This window comes from Mus caroli, chromosome 14 (genome assembly GCF_900094665.2).
Source record: "Mus caroli chromosome 14, CAROLI_EIJ_v1.1, whole genome shotgun sequence".
Lineage (NCBI taxonomy): Eukaryota > Metazoa > Chordata > Mammalia > Rodentia > Muridae > Mus > Mus caroli.
Genome location: NC_034583.1, coordinates 1,056,558 through 1,080,289, shown reverse-complemented (window position 1 = coordinate 1,080,289; position 23,732 = coordinate 1,056,558). Strand labels below are relative to the sequence as shown.

Genomic DNA, 23,732 nt, shown 5'->3' with positions numbered 1-23,732 from the left:
GGAGTTCCAGGGCAGCCAGGGCTACACATAGAAACTCTGCCTTAAAAAAAAAAAAAAAAAAAAACAAAACCCAAAAAGCTGCACTCTCTTCCCCCACCCCACCCCCACCCCCCAAAGGTCCGTGAAACTCTCCAACTGCTTCCTGGTCTAGTTGAAGACCTGAAGTCTAGAAAGGTGAGTGACTGTCAACTCAGACTTGGGCCTCCACGATTAACTCCCTCCCAGCTTCCTGCTCCCTGCCAGGGATAAAAGCCATTAGCAGGGCATGGCCAGGCCTGTTAGTGCAGGCCTGAAATCCCAGCGATTTGGGAGGCTGAGACAAAAGGGTTGCATACTGAAGGGTTGTCTGAGCTATAGAGCAATAAATTAGCTCAAAGTCAGCCTGGGCAACTTTGAAATCTTATCTCAAAATAAATAGCAAGATAAAGCTGGGCATAGTGGCACCTGCCTAGCCCCTGGGAGGCAGAGGCAGGTAGCTCTCTTAAGTTTGAAGTCAGCCGGTCTACATAGTAAGTTCCAGGGTAGCCAGGAGGATGATAGAGAATCTATCTTTCAAAAAGTCAAGATGAGGGCTGGAGGGATGGCTTAGCAGTTAAGAGCACTGACTGCTTTTCCAGAGGTCATGAGTTCCAATCCCAGGAACCACAGCGTACTTACATATAATAAACAAATAGGCTGGAGCGAGATGGGGGGTGGGGTGGGGTGTTAAGATGAGGAATGGAGAGGAGAGTTTGATGGTAGAATTGCTTGCACAGCATGCCTGAGGCAAAGGTTTAATTCTCTCTCTCTCTCTCTCTCTCTCTCTTCCCCCTCTCTCCCCTCTCTCTCCCTCTCCTCTCTCCTCTCCAGAATAGGCTCTCAAGAATAGGGTAAGAACCTACAGACGCCAAGGTCCCTACAAGTGACTGTTACAGCATCTCCTAATAAGAATCCATAACCGGAGTTATCACTTGGCCAAGTCTCCGCAGAGTTTCTAGGGCAGCCTGGGAAAGCAGGCCGAGATGCTCCAGTGCTCAGGTTTCTAGAAGGCCTTTTCATTCTAGAGCACAGGAAATCCACACAGCGCAAGTGGCACAGCTGAGTGACATGGGAAAAGTGTCAATCATCTAAGGCTCCTGTGAGGAGCAAGGGGTAGAACAGGGTCATGTGGGACACTGAAGAAATGAAATGTTTTCCCAAATCATCCACCGAAAGAATCTCAAGAATGCTAAAATCCCAAGAACTCTACAGCAGACAGAGGCAGAAGCCTCCAAGTGAGTGTAAAAGGCCGGGAACCTTTCCGGGGCTATTTGATATGGTGGGGTTGGGACCACCCAGGTGGCCACAGTGAAGACAGGATGGAAGCCTCCAGAGGGAAGTCCACAAAGAAAAATCAAGAAGGAGGGCAGGGAAGACCCGTGAAGTAAGCCTGAGGAATTTCAGAAGCATATCTGGATGACCTAGAGCCATCTGTGTAATTGTTTACTGGTGATTGCAAGGCTGCACTCAGGATGACTTCGCTCAAGGCAAGTTATGTGAACTGCCCCTGCCTGATAAGTATCCAAGACACCAATGCAACAGGAGTAGATACGTTGCCTGTTATTTGGAAACTGAGTTTGGAATTTAGACCCCATTGCTGGTAGTGGTGGAACAATCAGATCTTTAGGAAAATCAAGTCCTTCACTAGAGCAAGGAGCCATCTGGGTCCAGGACCTGGGACATCAGACGGCCTGAGGGCCCTGCTTAATATCCATTGGATACAGACTAACCTGGCACACCAGGTTTGATGGCTGCAACAGGTGCATATACCTGGTGACTGACTGCTGCAAATCCCTTCTCTTCACACATGAGAACAGAGAGCTGGCTATAATCACATAAAGTATACAGAAAGCAAAAAAGTTTTTTGTCCATCAAGACGCTGAAGTTCTGGGTCTGGAACTCAAGCTATCTACCCACCTCTGCTGCCGGGCGAGGCTCGGCCACACGTTTACCTGAGGCACCTCAGTTTCCTCGTTTGTGAAGTTAGGCCTAACATCATTCCACAGATTGGATTTGCACTCACAACCCTCCCGCCTCAGCCTCCTAAAGAGTGGGATTCCAGGTGTGCCCCCATACACAACAGCAGCATTCTGTAAAGAACTCATTTAGTCCCCACCAATCAGGCTCTGATAAGGTACTGGCTCCTATCAGGACTTAACAGGCATAGTCTAGAAGTCTCCCACCCAACACACTTAATAAGAGGGTCGGGAAGTTCCGAGAGAGAGAAATGCAAACAACTATCTATCCTTTGCTAGGCAGAGGCGGGCTGCTCCGTGGGAGGGAAAGGTAACTATTTATGCACACTCCTCCTGAGTTCCAGTTTCTGGCAGTTTGCTTTTGCTTGCTTGAATCAGGGTGCATAAGATGCTAACCTTATAAAAGAGCCTAAGAACGTGGTCTCTCCCTCTCCCTGTCTCTGTGTGTGTGCATGTGTGTGTGCGTGCGTGTGTGTGTGTGTGTACATGTGTGCGTGTGTGTGTGTGCGTGCGCGCGTGCATGTGTGTGTGTCTCTGTCTCTCTCTCTGTCTCTCTCTGTGTGCGTGTGTGCGTATGTGTGTGTGTGTGTGTGCGCGCGTGTGCGCGTGTGCGTGTGTGCGTGCGCGTGTGTGTTGGGAAGGAGGCAGGATTGTCTCTGCACCACCACAGGGATCTCTGGCTTGCTCTGTGTTCCTCTTCAGGTTATGAGAATACAGCGCCTTACCAGAAGCAGGTACTTGCCTTGAAGAATTAAGAATAAAACTTGCACCAACCCACCAATAATAATGCCATCCTTGGCAAACAGAAAGGAGAGAGAGCAACAAAGCAAGAGATGTCCTCCCAGAGCGCTGCAGAGCGCTTCTGGATTCATCAGGAAGAAAGCAAGCAGCACACACTGCATCTTCAGTTCCCCAGCAGGCTGGCTGACTGCAAGTCGGGTGTACAGTGAGAGCCTTGGTTTACCCCAGATTAATACTGAAATACTAGTAACAACACTGGGTATCACGTCCCGCCTTTAGAAACAGGCCTTCCCTACATGCAAGCTACAGGGGGTGGGGCGTGGGGTGGGGGGTGCGAACAAAACCGAAAACAAAACAAAAAAGAAAACCCAAGACACCACTTTTATGTAGCATTTGCTGATCCAGGTGTTGTGGCACATGCACACTTAGAAGATGAGGCTGGAAGATTCCCAATTCAAGACCTTACCAAGTTCAGGTCCAGGCAACTTATCAAGTTCAAAAGTTGTTTGGGCAATTTATTGAGCCCCTGTCTCAAAATAAAAATGAAACTGGGCAGAGCATGTAGCTCAGGGGTAGCTTGCTTAGAGCCCGAGAGCCCTGGGGCTCAGTCTCAAGTAGCAAAAGAAACAGGTTTTGTTTTTTCGTTTTTCTTTTCTCTGTTCCAGTGGCATTGTATTGGGTGTGCTATGGTGCTTGCCTGAGATCCTAGCACTTGGGGGGAGGGGGGCACAGCAAGAAGGTCAGGATCCTGTTCACTGTCCGCCTCCGGACAGGGTGAGATCAAGACTAACTCCAGATACCCTGTTGCAAACAAATTGAGAATGAAACTGCTGTTCTATGATTTTTTTTTCACCAATCATATCTTAATCAAGGAAAGCAAAAACTGAGAACCAGCGAGAGCCAACTAGCCAAACCACCCCCACATATAACCATCCACTTAACCACTTTGATAATCCTTGTTTAGTGATAAAAACAAATAATCCTTGTTTTCGAGGCAAGGTCTGATTATATAGCCAGACTGGCCTCAAACTTACAATTCTTTTCTCTCAGCGGCTGCATGGTTGCTGACTCCACTGTCAGTTAGCATTGAAGGATCACACTGTTAGCCATCTACAAAAACTTCTCTATGCCAGGTGCTGAGTCGCACTGTGAGTTACCATGGCCTTTCCAAAAGGCAAGGCAGAAAGCAAATAATGAAAGGCAAGAAAAGACAGAACTTAAAAACCCATCCATCCATTAAGAATAATTGTCCAAGGTTGGACATATAGGCAAGTGATGAGAGCTTCCCCAGAGTACATAGGGCCTGGGTTTAGTCCCCAGCCCTGGACGGGGGGGGGGGGGGGGGGGGGGGGGGGGATCATATTCTCCCAAAAAAGTCAATCTTAGTTTGGGACAGACCAGTGAGCTGGCTCGGTGGGTAGGGCAGACCAGTGAGCTGGCTCGGTGGGCAGCGGCACTTGGCACCAAACCTGACGAGTTTATACTTTCATCCCTGGGATCCAATATTAAAAACAAAGGACTGACTCTCCCCCAAGCTCTCCTGGAGCCTCCTCATGGATGTCCTGCACCTGCTCCCACATGTCCCTCCCACAATAAAATGTATTATTAAAGAAAAACTTAGCATATTAGCGGCTCATCTTTGTTTGTAACAGTAAGAAAGGTCAATCTGACCATTAATTAAGAAGCTTACAGGCAGTGGGTCCGAAACAATCGGCCTTTGTGGATCCAGCCCTGGTGAGCTCACCAGTGGCAGTGGGAAGATTTCGTGTGCCTCTCAACGGAAATTTGGTCCTAATAAAAATCGTGCCCACACTGCCAGGGCTGAGGATGCAGCCAGCCCTCCTGCCTAGTCAACAAGTGGGCATCCTTTAGCCTGGTGTGTGAGTTGTGGTGTCATGCAAAGCCTTCAAAGGTTCAAAGCTCTGAGCTTCATCTGAGTACTCTTCCAATCTGGAAACACATTCAAAATGCCAGGCTGCTGGTTTGAGCTATATTTTGTTGGTTTGTTTGCTCACTTATATTGTTCTGTTTTTGCTTTTTGTTTCCTTTAACAAATTCTGAACACCAACCCAATCCCCAATTCCTCACACATTCACTTGTTCTTTGAACTCTTCCTTCTTAAGCTGGGGTAGGGTGCTTGATGCTTTTCATGGACCCAAATTTGGTAGCCTCTTCAGATGGAATACAATTCTGTACGTCTGCAGGTCTGTGAAGTTACTTGGTATTCCAGGAGGTGTGGATGTTATGTCCCTTTCAGTTAAACTGAATTTTATTTCTTATCCATGTCTAAGTAACATCTTTTAAGGAATGTACATTGAGAGCTGGAGAGATGGCTCAGCAGTTAAGACCACAGGCTGCTCTTGCAGAGGACCTGGGTTCAAGCCCCAGTGCATACATGGTAGCTCACAGCCATCTGGAACTCCAGTTCCAGAGGATCTAATACCCTCTCTTCTGGCCTCCTTGGCACTAACAAGCACATGCAGTCATATATGCAGGCAAACAAATACACATATGAAAAATTTAAAAATAATTGAACCTACTTTTTAAAAAGAAACTTAAAGTATGTGCGTGTATGTGTGTGTGCGCGCATGTGAGTGTGTGTCCCCTGCTCTTATGTCTGTGATGTGACCAGATAATCTCTCTTCCCAGGTGTGGACAAGAGGCTTACCTAAAAGTGACTAGGTAAGAAACACATGTTTTTATAAAATGAAAGAGTGTTCTAAAGAAAAACTGACAAACTAGTGTCACAGTGCCCTAGCTGGGAAAAACCAGACATTTCCCATATCTTCAATGTTCCTAATTTCTAATTGGGGGAATACAATAGTTATGTGACCAGTCAGTACTTGAGGGGAGGGCAGGGAACACAGACTGGATAAATCCCACTGAATCCTGAGACTTTCCTGGGACTGCTGGGAACAGGGGCCAACCTTCTTCCTCGAGCCATATGACGTATGGCAGTAGGGCCTGAAACTGTTAGAACGACTGCATCCTACCACATTCCATCCAAAGTCTGCCTCTATTGCTTTTTGTCTGTGTGGCAAGTCACTAAAGGAGACGTTTGGTGTGTCCGTTCCCCTACCTATAACACGGAGATGAATAAGTGGGAGATGTGACTATTTGGTACCAACTTGGCTCATAGTAGGTGTAGCTTATGGGCTAGCTGTGGAATGATGGCTGGAAAGGTTTTATTCTGCTTTTTCAAGAAGCATCTACCATGCTACTAGTTAACCCATGTGGTGGAAATAGGGGGACCTTTGCCTATTAGTTACAAAAACTATTTACATGAAAACTTAAAAGTTTTGTAAAAGTAACTAAAATGACAGTCACTTATACCAACCATCTTTAAAAGAAGAGTATTTTTAAAAACCAAACAAAAACCAAGCTGGGCATGAAGGCACACACATCTGTAATCCCAGCACTTGGAAGCCTGAAATGGAGAGATATCAAAGTCCAGGTCAAAGTTCAAAGGAACTTTGAAGGCTGTTGCATAGGTCCACAGGTATGCTCTGTCTTCATATTGGTAATGGTACCTTTCTCTGTGAAGGAATGTGTATCTAAGGGTGAAAGAGTATCTGCCTGCAAGTATGATAAAGTACCCTTTACTATATCTGAGTTGTAATAAAAAAAAATGTTTTTTGTTTGTTTGTTTAAAATTTTAAATTTAGAGACCAGAACACACTCTACTCATTGAGGACCAACAGAATTAATTTGGCCAGTGCAAAGTTTAGGTCAGAGTGCGACCCTCCCTGCCATTCATTCCTGGTCAGATTATCCCCTACTCTGGACTTCTACCTACTTTTAGAGAGTACAAATATCTCAGTAGTCCCTTGGAATACTCTGAAAAACATCTTCTCTCAGACAAAAGGCTATTGACGGCAGGTTCCTGGAGGCAAACTTCTGGGGCTCTGTGTCTTTGGGAACCCCAAGCTTATCATGTTCACTAGCAACAGGAGGGCCTTATACTCCTAAGGTAATTAGCTCAGGTCTTTCAACACAGCTGTGGGGAGGACTCCTACTCAGCATGAATGGCTTTTGTCTTACTATCACATCCCAACATCTTGAGGATGATCTATGTTCTTTGTTACAAGCTGGGCTCAAACTTGTATGCAAGACATCCAAACAGAATAATAGACACAGGCATGTTTCTCTTTTCCATGGTCAAATAGAGAAATGGGCTCTATCAATCCATATATTTGTCTTGTTAGGTTGCCTAGGTTGGATCAAACTCCTCCAAACCTCAGCCTCCTGATAAGCTAGAACTACAGCTTTGTGCCACCATTTCTAGTCAGTTATGCTTTTCTTTCTTCCAGGACTTTGTACGTGCCAGGCTACTACTCTACTACTGAGCTACATTCTCAGCCTTTTTATAAGGGAAATCGTCTATACAAACACACTGAACAGGGAAGTTATAATATGACACAATTACCATTCAACAGAAGAATTAAATACATGAAGAATCAAAACCCTCTGCATACCCCTTCCCACTTTTGTTTTTGAGACAGGATCTCACTATGTAGCCCTGGCTGGCCTAGAACTCTCTACATAGACCAGGCTGACCTCAAACTCTCAGAGATCCCCCCCCAACCCCCAGTGCTGGGATTTAACAAATGCACTACCACAACCAGCTGCATACCCTGGACTGTATGCCCCAGTTACAGCACACATACAGCCTGGCAACCACACAATTTGGTAGTGGTCATTCCCATGAACATATATGTATGTATTGGTTTTACATACACATGCAAATAAAACTTAACACAAACAGTATCACAGCAAATAGTCTTTCAGTTTGCTTCTTGGACCTACATCATGTTTTACAAAGCAGACTTAGAATAAATAAATGGGACGTAGACCCTCCAGACAATTGAATGGATCTGTCCCGGAAGGATGACGTGGGTGGTGTAAGAATCTATACTCAGAATAGGGTATAATTTTGTTTGTTGTTTGTTTTGGATTTTGTTTGTTTGTTTTTTGAGACAGGGTTTCTCTGTGTAGCCCTGGTTGTCCTGAAACTCCCTCTATAGACCAGGCTAGCCTCGACCTCAACAAGTCTGGGATTAAAGGGGTGAGACACCACCTCCAGCTCGGGGTACAATTTAAAACTTACTCATTGTTTATCTCCATGGTCTCCAACCACAGATAAAGGAGGAAACCACTGTAAATTACTAATTTAATCAGAGCTGCGTGGCTACCAGTCATGATGCATCAGAGATGTGGTTCTCCCCGCAGGTCCAGTCCTCCATCAGGTCTGAGCAGGTCAGGAGAAGGGCTTAGCATAAGTGCGCTCATGGTTACTTTCCACACGCTCAGCTGCTCATTTCCCCCTTTTGCTACAAGCAGAGAGGCCTCCTGCTGAGCAGAGGCAAGCTGGCTGCTACTTTATAACACTGTTTTGGGTTTATTTATGGTTACCTTCCATTTACTCAGTGATGTTGCTTTTCCATTATGATAGTGACACAAAGTCTCCTTTTCAATTACATCTGTTGTAAAAGTGAGTCAACTGCAGGCGGAAATAAAATTAAGTGAGGATGAAATGGACACCGCCATAGAATGTAAAAGTAGGAGGGGAGGTGGCTCCTTTACTGTCCGAGTGAGTCCAGGAGATGCTGGCCTCATTCTGTTCTTGTTTTTTTTTTTTACAGACACAAAAGTAAGGTCAGAGAAGGGGGTCCAAATGAACATAGAGATAGACCTGGGAATAAGAATAGCTAGCATGGAGCCGGCACTTGGGAGGCAGAGGCAGGTGGATTTCTGAGTTCGAGGCCAGCCTGGTCTACAGAGCGAGTTCCAGGACAGCCAGGGCTACACAGAGAAACCCTGTCTTGGAAAACAAAACAAAACAAAACAAAACAAAAAAACAAACCCCCCCACCCCTCCACCCCCGCCAAAAAAAAATACAAGAAAAGAAAGAATAGCTAGCCTGAGCCTTGGCTAAACAGCTGCCGATGCTATTGATATATTGACCTGCCCGAACTGGAGAAACAAAAGCCATTGTGCCCCGTTGACTGACTCATTCCTTCCTGTGCTTAAACAGATCTGCCTTCCTCACTCAAGAACCTTTACCAACTCTACCTTTGGGAAAAGGGCTGGATGTCCCCTGGGCACAGAAAAGAAAATGATGGCTATTATGTTGTCCTATCAGTCAGGAGTCTAACCTACCCATGGAATCAGCAGGCAAATGGAGGAAGCAAGACGCAAACTGCAGTCACTTCCCAGATCCACTCCTACATTAGAATCCACAGCCTCCTACGCCCATTCTGATCCAGCAACCTTCAGGGATCTTCAGGGTAGTTCCCGAGCATTACTGTTAAAGTACTATCATAAGCCTCGTAACACAAGGTTGGACTGTGCTAGGGTTAAGGGCATACCTAGGACAGTGAAAGTGTTGGTGCCAGGTGGCGCAGGCTGCCCTACAATGTCCCAGACAGAAGAGCCCGGATTAAAGGGAGAGAAAGTGATACCCAGGGCCAAGTCCTGGACCGCTAGTCTTCCATCCGGGTGCTGGGTGGAAACAGATGGCTCACTTTGCTACTTTGATCCACATGGAAGCATGCAAGGCAGTCAGCATGGCCTTGGGGTTGCAGAGACTGATACTGGAAAAACCTTCTTGTCTTTCTAGCTCCCTACTGCTCCTAATTTCCACTAAATCCTGACAAAACAGCCGGGGCTGCACCCAGGAATATAAAGCAGAACCAGTGCTATGGACAGAATCAGCTATCATTTCCTGGGTGCTTGCTAGGAGCCAGACACACCAACACGAGAGCTTTTCTACCCCATAACTACATGAGGGAGAATGTTGTGGGGGGAGGGTTGTCCCTCACTTCCTTTGTAGCCCAGACTGGCTTTTTGAATTCACCTGCCTCAGACTCTCAAATGCTACCTCCCTCCCCTCCCCCTTATGGTTGAGTCTGTGTTGCCCAGGCTGGTTTCATACACTCATGCTCAAATGAGCCTCCAAACCTCAGAAGCACCTGGGATTACAGATCACCTTGCCTGTCTGGAGAGCAGGAGAGAAACACTTCCTGTGGCCAGTCAGAGCCAACAAAAAGGTGATCAGCATGTTACAATGCTTTCAAAGGCCATCTCTTATACAGACAAGGCAAAAGCAAACATGCAAGAAAAGAGAGGGGGACGGCTCAGTCAAGAAAAGTGCTTGCCTCTAAAATATGGAGATCAGAGTTCAATCCCCAGCACCCATATAAAAAGCCGTCCTACCTGTGCCCCCCCCCACATAAGCACATACACACAGCATAAAAAGGAATAAATAAAACCTTTAAAAGAAGAAGGTTGTGAGATAGCTTAGCAGATAAAGGTGTTTGCCCATGCAAATCTTGCAACCCAAATTCAATCTCTAAGACCAAACTGTAGGAGAGAACCAATTCCCACAAGTTGTCCTCCAGCATCTCCTGAAGTGATGTGATGTGACAATGCATGTCTGCCCTGGCCAATCAAGTACTCAATCACACATGCAATAACAACAGATACATCCTTTAAAAAACAAAACAACAAACAAACAAAAAAACAAAGAAGGTTGGCGAGATGCCTGAGCAACTAAAGATGCCCACTGCCAAGCCTGAAGATGACTCAGATTCCATCTCTACAACATACATGGTGGGAAAAACCAGAACTACCCCCCAGAACTATCCTCTGACCTTTACACATGGAATGTGACTCACATACACATATACACATGTGCATACTCTCACACACGTACACACATACATGCTTTAAATTTGAAAAAAATGGGGGGGGATATTGCAAGAGACAAAAAGAATGGGTTAATGAAAGAAAAGGAGAAGAGCAAAGGAGCCAGTAGGGAAAAAAGATTTAAAAAGGAAAATGATTGTCCAAACTGTGGTGGTTTGAATGAGAATGTCCACCAAAACCTCGTATATTTGAATGCTTGGTCCCCACTTAGTAGAACTGTTTGGGAAGGATTAGGAGGTGTGGCCTGGGATGGGCTTTGAGATTTTAAAAGCTATACCATTCTCAGCTCTTTTGACCTCCTACATACAGATAAGATATTAACTTTCCTCTACTGTCCCAGCACCATGCCTGCTTGCCTGCTGCCATGCTCCTCACCAGACTCCAACCTTCTATAAATTACCTTGGTCATGGTGTCTCATCAATGAGAAAGTAACTAAAATACAAACTGATAAGAAAAGTAGAAGAATCTGTCAAGAGTACTTGGCATTGCCAGGAGTGGTGGCTTCTGCCTTTTATCTATGCCTTAGGAGGCTTGCCCCAAGTTTTGGACCTGCCTAGGCTACAGTGTGAGATGCTGTCTTTTTTTATTTTTTATTTTTTAAAAAGGCATTGGCCTTTAATCTCAGAACTTGGAAGGCAGAGGCAGGCAGATCTCTGAGTTTGAGGGCAGCGTGGTCTACAGGACAGGCAGAGCTACATAGTTAGATCTGTCTCCAAAAAACAAAAACAAACAAACAAAAACAAAGAACAAAACAACAACAACAAAAAGCAAAAGTGTCATCATTCTTTCTATCTTTAAGGCAAGACTGCCCAGAAGGCCAGAAAATGCCACTAAGCCAGATGGTGCCTAACCAACAGATAATCAAAAGCCCAGGTGACCTCTTCTCTTGATAACAGTCTCAGTCTCTCAGATTTGACCAATTCCTAGCCAGGATAAACCCTTCCTTGATAATGAGATTACTTCTTCCTCTAGCCTGAGGTGACCCTCACCAATGAGGGAAGGGTACGAGAAGATGGGGGATGGGTGTGATTTATGTGACATTTATGGTCCTCCAGGACCAGAGTGCTATTCCAGAGTGCTGTGACAGGGCAAACAAAGTACTTCTAATCAGAACACTCCAGAAACCCTGCCCCTGAGACTCCCAAGGAAGTGGCAGGGTCATTCTTACCCTATTGTCTTAAGCACTTGGAACGTGACTATGTCAGAAGTAGCTCTCATTCCATCTCCCTTGCCCCACTGGAAACAGAAATGGGAGATTCTGTGGGTCTGGTGTACGACTGGGAAAAGCTCCTCCATGAGAGTGTGAAGCCTTCGGGCCAGTATGGGACAATCTCTACAAGTCCCTAAGAGGGCAAGGGAAACCAACTAGGCTGTCCAACTCCATCCTGCCAGGGGACTTCTGAAACACAGTTTAAACTGTGGGTGTAGCTGAGTAACTAAAAACTAAACTGAATCTCTCTCTACTGGGCAGCTAAATATGAGACAAAAATTGCAACAGTTACCAAACATAATAACTGTTATTAACAGACCCTGGCAGTCCCAATAAAAGTTGGTCCTAAAAGCTTTTAAGACACAGGAAGTAGCTGGAACACCCCTGCTCCATGGTTGACCAAAACATATTCCTGAACCAAGAGACTTCCAAACCATAGTGAGGGGCAAGTAAGCCATCCAATGTTAATGCTGGTCCAAGCACAGTTAAAGCTCAAAGGGGAATCTGGTTACAAACACCAGTGTGAGCAATGACTGCACAAGAGAGTCCAGTCCACACTCATTCCTGAGAAAACCACCTCTCTCTCCTCCCTTACAACCAAAAGGAGACTGTATGCCAAACTCCCCGAAAGGAAGCAAAATAATTCACCCAAGTTCTTCACAGGTAAGAGCCATGCTTTTCTCTGTACTTAATTTTTGTTTCAAAATAAATAATTACAAATGTAAAAATTTTTAAATTATATTTATGTATGTAACCATTTATATGATTTTATTTATGTATGTAACATTTGTGTGAGTGTGTGTGCACATGTGTGCACGTACATGCATCATGTTGGGTATGTGGGAGAAGACAGAGGACAATTTGCAGGAGTTCTCCATCCTTCCAACATGTGGGTCCCAGGAACTGAACCCCAAACACTTTAACCCCCTAAGCTACCTCACCAGCCTACAAAAATGACCTTTCATTCAAAAACATGCTTGAGGCTGAAGAGACGGTTCAATAGTTAAGAATACTGACTGCTTTTCCAGAAGACCCAGGTTCAATTCCCAGCACCCACGTGGCAGCTCACAACTGTCTGTAACTCCAGTTTCAGGCGATCTGATGTCTACACATAGACAAACATGCAACACAGCCCTACTAGCCAGCTGGGTGCGCCTCGCTTTCCTTACTTCTATAAGGACATTATAACAATAATTGTCTTTCAAAGTTGCCATGAATGTCGGGCCAGTGGTGGCGCACGCCTTTAATCCCAGCACTCGGGAGGCAGAGGCAGGCGGATTTCTGAGTTCGAGGCCAGCCTGGTCTACAAAGTGAGTGCCAGGACAGCCAGGGCTACACAGAGAAACCCTGTCTCGAAAAAACCAAAAAAAACAAAACAAAACAAAAAAAAAACAATAATTGTCTTTCAAAGTTGCCATGAATGTCGGGCCAGTGGTGGTGCACGCCTTTAATCCCAGCACTTGGGAGGCAGAGGCAGGCAGATTTCTGAGTTTGAGGCCAGCCTGGTCTACAGAGTGAGTTCCAGGACAGCCAGGGCTATACAGAGGAACCCTGTCTCGAAAAAACAAAAACAAAACAAACAAATGGTTGCCCTGAGGTTTCCTTTAGCTATTGTTGGAAAGCCTTTAGAACAAGGCCTGGTTCTTTGCAGATACTCAATATACACACTCTCCTTCTCATGAAGCGGTTGCTGTGACTACCGGGATCTGAGCCTCAGTGGCTCACTATTAAGTTCATTGTCTGAGCTTCACTTGAGAAACCTTGCTTTCTAACAGCTGACTGTCAACTGTCAGTGACGAGAGGGTGAGCATGAAGGACTAAATCAAGTTCAACATCACAGATCCAAAAGTTGGGACTTTGGCTGGGACACCCACAGGTCACACTATACAATTGTTCCTGCTTTAGCAACAAGACGCAACAAACAAACAAATTACCAGCAAATCAATGCACTGGGCTTATTACTCAACCCATTGTGCTAGAAACTGTTTATTTACTCAGCACGTTATTTCTTAAGTGCCAAGCTCAGAGGTAAGATATATCCCTGGAACAATTACAACAGCAGAAGAGAGCAAGTCAGATGTTAGAGAGGGATACGGGTCCGGGAACCGGCTCTCTGTCTACTGAAGTAACAGCCTTGGAATATCAGAGAAAACACATAAAGACGACACACAGAGGATTGTAGAAAGAGAGGCATTGCTAGACGTAGAATGCTAGGCCCTTCCAGTAACAATCCCCCTGCCCCAGAGTCATCCCATCCCCAGGTGCCAGTTACCCTCCTTCAGCTGCTATTGAGGACCAGGACAAGCCACCCACGCATGCTTCTAAGCCAGGATCTACCTAGCTTCTGTATTCCTGATACTTCTGGGTCCTGCTTCCAGATGATCTGAAGCATCCCTGATCTTTCCACTGTGTTCTGTCTCTTTCTGAAGCAGTTTTCCCTTCTAAGCCAGGGAACTACCAAGTCACAGAGACCTGCATAGAAACAAGGTGTGTGGTACATCATAAGTTCAAGGTCGTCCTTAGTTACACACCAAGTATAAGGCCAGCCTGGGATACCCTGTCTCAAAAAATGTCTGACCCCGTTTCTAGCTGCCTTATTACCAATAGTAACTCTTCCATTTATTCTCCAAAAATGCTTGACAGACTGTGGGATGCCGAATCATTCTTGATTCCTTTGAATCTGTTAAGTCCCTCCAGGAACATGCAAAGAACTCGGAATGATTCACATAAGAACTGTGGTACCAACATGACAGAAACCAAACTGTTGGGGCTGGCTTGCAGAGGGCACAGAGGAACACTCAGAACCTTTCCTACCTCCACTTGCAAGGGAGGCCTGACTGTCCCAGTCACACTCAGCACAAGGTGGAAACAAACACCATTTCTTCTTTGTGGAAGGAAAGCCAACTGCTTGAGGGTTTTTTTTTTTCCATCTTAAAAATCTCAATTTATGTGTCACAGCAAATTTACATACTCCTTGCCACAAATCCCCACCCGTTTCCCTATATAGTGAGGGTGCCAACATTCCAAGCGAAGTTCCAAATAATTCCAACCTCATTGGTTGCCTTTCTATCAGAGAGGAAATTCCAGAAAAGTTGGCTGGCATGGCGAAATCCTTATGAAAATACCCAGTAAGGTGACCGGCCCATTTAGTCAAAAGAGCTTCAAATCTCCATGAGAAAGGGAATTCATGCCAGCATAAAGGGCCTTCAGAGACAGAGAACAGGAGTGCGGTGTAAAAACCCAGACCTTTCAACAAGCCAGCCCTGAACTACTCAGAAGGCTGAGCCCTGAATGAGCCTTCAGACCAGCTTCTCTGGGGGTGGAGAAGGCCACGGGCAACACAAGCTGAGCTTCAAGCACACAGCTTCCTTCCTGCTGGTGGCCTGCCTGAGGCCAGCGGAACAATGAACAGAAAGCCACTTGGTGGAACGGCAGGCAAGATAGGCCAGAGCCACACAAAGAAAAGACCACGGCCAGACCTGTGCTGAGAGGAACACTGTACTCCCCAGAAAACACCTTCCCCTGGTTAATGTTTAAAGGTAGCAGAAGAAAGGGATGTAGGCGAGGTCATTTCCAACATAGCGCAGCTGGGCCAATGTCCACCAGTGCTCTGCTGACACAGCCAGCTCGACACATCCCCCACCTCGGTCCACACTTGCTTTATGGCAAGACAGGAGCCATAAGGGATTCCTGGGAAGGCTCCTTCCCCACCTCTGGCTTCTAGGCCTCACAACACAAGGCCCCAAACAGCTGCCTCAAAGCAAACAAGTTTTTGCTGTTCCCCACTGTGAACCAAAGGCAAAGGATTCACAGAAATATCTAAAGACACTGTGGAAAGCACGCTCCACACACAATCAATGTTCTCTGGTGTGGTGGCAGGTAAGGCAAATGTGCACAAAGGTGGGTCAGGAAATGTCATTCTCTCCCTACCTCCCGTAACTAGGGATTGAACCTAGGTCTCACGTATTCTAGCACTGATCGCTATCCTTGTCCACACCCCACCAAACCTACTTTTTTCCACTTCATGCTGAGACAGGATCCCACTAAACTGTACAAGCTGGCCTTGAACCTGTGATGCTCAGCCTCCTGAGCAGCTGAAGCTGTGTCATGAAGGTCAGCTTGTAGCAGAAAATGTTAGTGTTGCATTAATCAGGCACAAACCAGTAAAGGCTGAAGCAAAACAAAACAAGAAATAAAGCAAACACCAACCAATCAAGGAGAAAGTCTCTCCCATAACCCCTTTCTACAATAGACCCATTTATCTGGCCGTGTACAGTCTGACATGAAAACACTTGACTCTCAAAGTAAGCTCTTGACCCTGCGACAGGAGTCATCCACAAAGTCCATAGGACAAAACCGCATACTTGAATTATGGCCCCCACCCCAATAAAAAGAAGAAAGGAAAACAATTCATATATAATGTCTTAAGTCAGTTTACAGTTTTGCATTGGGTCACATTCATAGCCACGCTGGGGAACAAGTGACTTCTGGTGAGACATAAATTGCTGTCTGTACCACACCTGACTTATAAAGGGAGGTGGGTTTCAGCCTTACCTTTCTCATCCATAAAATGCAAAGATACAACACTCAGAAGGTGGAAACAGGAGGATCACAAGTTTGAGAACAGTCTGCACTGTAAAGTGAGAGCCTATCTCAAAAAATAATAAAGCATTAGAGGGTTTGCAATAAGGCAGAAGAGATAAGAATTGCACAGACCAATGCTTAGCAGACAGAAGGCATGAAAACACTTGGTGTTATAGGAGAGGCCAAGGGTGCACAGCTCAACATTGAGCACAGCAAAGGCAGGAAGGAGGCAGAGCTGGTTCCAAGAACCAGACAAATAAACAGAACCACTCTGCTGTCCCTGCCAAGGTTTCTACCTGAACTACTCAGAAAAATCAGGTTCTGAGGGTGGGGGAGGAGAATCGGTCAGCCACTGCGAGTACAGTGCAGCTTCGTCACCAGGGTCAAGGGCCAAGCTATGTTCCTGCTAACAGTAGAGAAGAATCTGGCCAAGGACGTTCTAGAGTGTGGGGACCGGCAGAAGGAGGATGAGTGGCAGCAGCGGTTCTGGGGTGACCTTTGCCACTGAATACAGGCAAAGCAAAAGTCTTATACAATTACTTTATAACAGTCTGTAGAAGTGATATAACAATTATCATTTATCAAAGAAAAGCACTAAAGGCAAATGCTAGCAGGTAGTGCCTACAATTTCAGTGATTTGAAGGCCGAAGCCTGCCTGAGCTGTTGTCTCAATAACAATCTAAAAAAACATACTGACGATGTGGAATCTTATACAGAGCTCCGGTTTTCCCAGCTCCAATTGTCATGCCAAGCAACACAACTAAAATAACCAGCACCCCCTTCTTTAGCTCCAATACCCACCCTCACTTGCCATTTTGGCACCATAGCCTACAGAGAACCACCTGGTGTGTTAATCATCTTTCCCAGGAAATGCTCTCCCTAGGTCATGGACTCAGTGTCCCATGAAAAGCACAAGTTCCACCGCAAGGCCTCTGAAGAAATGCCATTGCTCATTATATGATGAACCCGAGTCTACTCTGCTCATTGGCACACTCGGTCAGTAACTAGTTACATGAATAATATAAGAGCTGATTTCTAGTAGAATATCATGCATGGCAACTGTAATCATTATTAAAGTAGGAATGGTACCCATTTAGGTTGAAATGGCTCATTCCATCAGGCTTAAGGCGGGGTTCTAATTCAGATCTAGCTTCTTAGAATAATAAAAGAGTAAAGTTAAACATAAAACAATAAAATAGATGAAGTAAAAGAGAAAATCCAAGACACTAAGGGGATAGCATGTTAGTAGAGTGGTTGTCTGGCATACAAAAGGCTCTGTATAGATTTCAAATTGGAAAGAAGAGGCGACATTATCTGCAATTCCAAGGCTAGCCTAGGCTACATGAGACTCGTAACAAACAAAAAATATTAACAATGAACATATTAACATCATTGTGTGTGTGTGTGTGTGTGTGTGTGTATGAACGGCGGGGTCTCATGTAGCCCAGAGTAAGTTCAGATCTGCCATGTAGTTGAAGATGACCTCAAATTTTTGACCATCTTGCCTCTACTTTACCAAGTCCTGGAATTACAGGTGTGTGCCACCATGACAGGTTCACTCAGTTCTGGGGTTCAAATTCTGGGCTCTGCATATCCTAGGCAAGAATTCTTCCAATTGAGCTCCAGGTCCAGCCTAGTCAGATTTCCACTCCCTGCCACAACTCTATATGGACTACTTATTACTTTCCTTCATTTTGCAGATAGAAAAGCCATGGCTTAGAAAAATTAAAGCAACACACTAGAGCTGTTATGGAGCAGAGTGAGAGCATTACAATCCAAGCAGTCTAGCTCTTGAGTCCATGCCTGGTCAACAGGCCTAGAACCTGCTGATTCTATGTATACAGAAAGTAAGATGTCTAGAATCCCTTGCCATGGTCTAAAAGCTTGTGGTTTGAACACTGTCAGCAGCCCACTTTGTGATGCCTGCTCACAGGGCAGAACCTGGACCCGTGTGTCAGGGAGTGCCTAAAGACATACTTGGCTCCATATAAAAGTCCTTCTTCCCACAGACCCTCCAAGAATGAAGGCAGCCACTCACTGGCATGCTGGCTCCACCATTGTTAAAGCTTAGCAGAGGCCCAGCAGCCACCATCTGGAAGTGATTTGGCCCAGAGATTCCTGAACGGGGTGGGAGGTTGGAATGACAGGCGCCTGGAGCTCCTGTCCAGCTCAGAAACAAAGCTGGTGTGAATGGGTCCTGGGGGCAGCCAGAACACAGCAGGGTCATCCCCTTCCAAGAAGCAGACACCCTCTAAGCAGCTCCCCACTCTATTTTAGCAAGTAGGATCAACATTAGCCAGCTGAACTGGCCTCCCAGAGCGCTGCTTGCAGCTTCAGTCCAGTGTGCACACCCTTCCAGCCCAACTCGAGATAATCTCAGAGTAGCCTGTCTAGTTAACAAGCACTCACAGAGCACTTGCTATGTACCCTGAACTACTCCAGGCACTTCAAACAATAGTTTTGTTTTGTTTTGTTTTTGATTGTTTGAGTGCTTTGCTTGCATACGTGTGTGTGTGTGTGCCTAGTGCCTGGAACTGGATTTACAGAGAGTTGTGAGACATCACATGTGTGCTGAGAACTGAACTCCGATCCTCTGCAAGAACAGCAAGTGTTCTTAGCTACTAAGCCAACTCTCTCCAGTCCCTGTTTCAGTCACTTTTAGGAATATTAACTTTTTTTGCAAGCAAAAGATATGTAAAATTATCCTTGTAACAACTTTTCTATGGTGTTATTTATTATTTCTATTTCAGCAATTAGACAACAGAGGTGTAGAAAAGTTTTAATAGTTACTTTGTGGCAAGAGAGAATTGACCGACCCCCTTTGCCCTTAGTATACCTCACAGTAATGGGTGGTCTTGTTGCAAATGACCCTGAATTTGTCAATTCTAACAAATTGAGATTTTGCTACATAAGTACTCTCTGTGACTCTTAGATTTCATGGTCCAAAAGAACACAGTGGCTTTTGCTTGCTAGTTCATAAGGAATCACAAATGGGAACTGCATCAGACTAGTGATGAGGAGAGAAAAGGAAGGAGATGCTAGTGGCATGGTGAGCCATCCAGGGACCCAAAGGCTTAGGAACTCACACTAACAGTGCCTAGGTTGACCCTGTGCAGGTAAAGCTAAGCAAGCAATCAGCATCAGCTGCATCTTGTAAACGGGGAAGAAGAAAATCCTTTTCCAGAGGACCAAACCATAATAGATTACCCAAATTTCTAGCAGCCTCAATTGTCATTCTTGGGCTTGGAGACTTCTTTTCTTTCCAAAGTAAGCTGGGCTGCCCAAAAGTCAGAAAGATTTGTGGAGAAAACAAGTAAATAATACTGCCAACTCCTAACAAAAACCCTGTAACCAGGCAGGCTGAGCCTCTCTGCGAACTGCTCAAGACATAGGAAACTAAATAAAACTCTCAATGTTGGGATAGCGCCTAGGGTGGGACCAACTTCTGATAAACCACAAATGTGAGCAAACAAATAGCCATGGCTGTCTTTCAGAAGTTATTGGCAGATATGTCACTGGCCTCTAGCAGCTGCTGACCATCTCATGTCTCACAGCTGGGCTTACGGACATGATTCTAAAGGTTCTCACAATGTAACTGCTGGGCGTTAGCCACGGTGTACAGCGATGCTCTGAATTCATCCAATAAGCATCCCCGGTTATAGAGTAAAACATGAGCCCCTGGAGAACAAGAATGCTCAATAAAATGCCACCAATGGAGACAGCAGCTATTCCTCAAGGGTCAACCAACCGCAAGACAAAACACCTCCTGACAGTTACAACCTTTAATCCCAGGAGATGTCATCACAGCCCAGAGGATTAATCTTGCCTCTCATCAAAGACCCCCATGATCCCTACCTACTGCATCTGAGGCTAAGGTTCAGACCATGGCTATCCAGCTTCAACACCCTGGAACTGCAACGTGTAAGTAAGCTATATCAACCCTTCTATGCAGGGAAGAGGAAGGGAGGCTGTATTGGCTCTCTGACACTAGAAAGAAATCCACTCGAAGTTCAAATTCAATAGCTTGGCTATCATGCATTCTGGGCTCCGTGGGCTTCCTAGCCCCGTTGCCTCTAGAATTTGGTTCATTTCTGTTTCCTGTCTTTTTAAGTAGGAAACACTAATACTAACAACATCATTAGCAACAGCAACTGCTTTCTAAGTAACATGTGGCCGCCTAGGACAGAACTCAACCCCTGCCTGACCCTCTAGGGGACTGTTAGAGAAGATCATTATCAGAAGGACATTAATTGATATCAATTGATTATCCTGGCTATTCAATGGGACCATTCAACAGAACATACAGTGGGTGGCCCTAATAAAAAGTGTCATGGCAAGCACAAGACAACACAAGTGAACCAAGGTCCAAGCCAGATGACATTTTTTTGGGCTGGTCATTACCTATGACATCTATCCCTAGGCCTAGGCTCCATTTCCTCCTGCAGCAGTCTGGGCCCCTGGCAAGATGGATAGGTCTCCAGAGGCTGGAAAACCTGTTTGCTAAGAGATCTTTCTGGAAAGCAACTAGGGAGGCTAGGGAGGAGTTGTATGTGGCCACACCCTCTAACCTAGGAATACTACTCCGGGGAATACGATCCAAGAAGTATTTTAAAGGGACAAATCAAACTACAACTTGTGAAGGGCTACTGACACAAGCTGGCCATGGGTAACAGATGAATGGAAGGTAACTGTGAGATGTTAGACAATGGGGGGCTCAGGCCTCAGCAGGTTCGAGTGGAAATCATGAGGACCAATTAGAAAACTGTGAGGGACCACCAGGCAAGGCCAGAATGAGACCCACAAGCTTGGAGGAGCAGCCCACGAGTAACAGCTAGTAAATTAGGAAGTGCTTGATTTTCTGGGGCTGTGATTTCTTTTCTCTTTCTTTCTTTCTCTCTCTCTCTCTTTCTTCTTCTTCTTCTTCTTCTTCTTCTTCTTCTTCTTCTTCTTCAGCAATTCTGTCATGTTTAACTCCTGGTTTAATTTAATTTTCTTTGTTGAGTTAATGAAATACATATAGCATAAACAATGGATGAAGGCAAGTCCAGCTCAGCCAGGCAGGCTTTGAAAATCATTCTTCATAGGAAAGTAGAGTTCCTGTAGAATTCTGAGGTCCTCCCTCCTCAATATAAAAGATGCCCCCCCCCCATGTGATGCACCCCTGGCAGCTTCCTCCATTGAGAAGCCACCCCTGGGAGGGAGAGCTTGCTGGGAGGCAGGCTGGTAGCTAGCAGCCTGGCCCCAGGAAGTAGCAAGCCATCTACCTGCCAGCACAGGTGTGGGGAAAGTCCAGGGCGAGGCCAGGAGGAGGCTCAGTCCAGAGGGAACCCCTTTACACTAGAGAAAGTCCCAGAAGCCACACCCACCTTCCTTCCTTTCTGTCACTGGAGTCACTGGAATGGCCTTGCTTCCTCAGGAAGAAACCCCAGTCCTAAGAATCCCTTTCACGAAGTGCACACATCCTCTACATAATACTTTGCACACCCACTGTGTACAAAAAAAAAACCCTTTCATAAATATATGCTATATGTGCACACACGAATGCCTACGGGGGCAAACAAGTGAGCCCGGGCACGTACACACCTCCCTTGTCCATCACAAAACACATTCTCAAGAGCCCTGTTTTCTCTGTAGAAGCCTAAAGTACTCCAGGTCTTAATTCTCTCACCCAAGACGGGAGGAAAGAAGCGGGACTCAAACTCCCTCTCAGGAAGACCCAGGAAAATGGGGTGGGGGACTGCTTCACTTCTCAGTTGGACCACATTAGAGGTGGCCCTGGGCAAGTCTATCAGCCCGCTAATAAAAATTAAAATGGGCCTAAGAACATCTCAGGCCACCGGACGTTAAGTATTGAGATAACTCTGAGAGCCACACAGCCAGCGCCAGTCAAGTCCTCTTCTACACACATTAATTATTATCAACCACTAAATTATCTCCACCTGAAGGAACCCGCCAGCGCTGAGCCAGAGCTAGGAAGTGAGGACATTCCCCTGTGACGCCCCTTCCAACCTCAGAGCCCACACCCATTCCGGTCTAAGAAGGGGAGGGGAGGGTCTCAGGTCCTCGTCTCCACCTAGGTGGAGAGATCCTAAGCAAGAGAGCGGTCGCGTCCTAGGTCTCCACGCCCAGACTCGAAGCCAACGCCCTTTCAGCCCAGGCGGGTCACGCAGCTCTGGGCGCACCTGGCTAGCGTAAAGTAGGGATTTGGTACTTGAGTCCACGGCGTTGTCATTAGGGTCAGCAGACGATTTCCCCAGCAATCCCAGGAGTTCCCGCAAATTAAATCTCCAGGTGTGACTGGAAGGTCTTAGTGCTTAACCCACCCCAACACTGCAGCGGCACCGCCAGGAGCACCGCGTCGAGCAATCACGCCAGGTCCCAGCCCACAGATGGCACCGCGGAAAAGGCCTATGTTCCTAGGTCCTCATCCCAGGACCATCTCCCCCTCCCTCACACCCGGGTAGCGATGCGCAGTGGGGGCGCGCTGCCGGATACCCCGATTACTGCAAACTTAGGGCCTGGCCACAACACTCACCAATGGACACGAGCTTAATGCTTTCGTGGTCTAGGAATTCCAGAGCCACAGACACATTCTCCAGCTTCATCTGTCGGAAGGTGGGCCGCTGATGGTACTTGTGGTGCATGCGCTTCTGGCTGAGCACCTCGAGCAGCGCGATGAGCCGCAGCCCGTCGCTCAGGTCGGTCTGCAGGTTCCCGATGCGTTTATTCACACACTTGAGGTGCTCGTTGCACCAGCGCGTGAACGTGTTCTGCTGAATCTTCTTCCACGGCGCGTCCTCCGCCAGGTCTTTCTCCGTCACCGGCATCCTGGAGGCAGAGAGTACGCGGAGACAACGAGCTGCAGGGACTGAGATGAAAAGCCCCAAGGGCCCGGGGAAGGGGAACTGAGGCAAGTGGGGAAAGGGTTCGAAAGCGCTGCTATACTAGCCGCAACAGGATCAGGACTGCCTTCGTCCGACCCCGGGCGCGAAGTAGCCTGGCTTGGCGCCTGCGCGCTACGCCGCCCCGCCCCCGAGGCTCCGCCCCGTTTCTACCCTATAGAAGCGAACTCCTTAGCTGCGCTCGCCCTCTACGGTCCAAAGCCTGCATTACGCCGGAGGGTGGGGTGGGGTGGTGCTTCCTAAGTATCCCCAACCTGATGTACTGGCCAGCAAGAAGAAAGTAACTTGGGAAAGGCCCAGAATAAGGGCACACGAGGAGGCGGGGGACTAGACTAGAAGGGATGGTTGCGTCAAGAGGGAATATGCCACCCATCAGTGAGAGGAACGTGCTTTTCTCAGAGTCTGCACATAAATTAGACACGTTGACTTCTATATGAAAAGGAACTCAGAGCTGCGCATGGTGGTGCATGCCTTTAATCCCAGCACTTGGGAGGCCGAGGCAGGCGGATTTCTGAGTTCGAGGCCAGCCTGGTCTACAAAGTGAGTTCCAGGACAGCCAGGGCTACACAGAGAAACCCTGTCTCGAAAAAACA

General features: G+C 46.5%; 1 protein-coding gene across 3 annotated transcripts in view; it reads right to left on the bottom strand.

Moving 5' to 3' along the window:
• Positions 1–23,228, bottom strand: part of Flnb (filamin B) — a 133,979-nt gene extending 110,751 nt beyond the window's left edge. For all 3 annotated transcript variants that reach the window (XM_021181301.2, XM_021181302.2, XM_021181303.2), the window contains exon 1: positions 22,773–23,228. In XM_021181301.2, the coding sequence (XP_021036960.1) occupies positions 22,773–23,064 (292 nt within the window). In that variant the 5' untranslated portion in view covers positions 23,065–23,228. The remainder of the gene's footprint in view (positions 1–22,772) is intronic.
• Between the last annotated feature and the right edge of the window lie 504 nt (positions 23,229–23,732).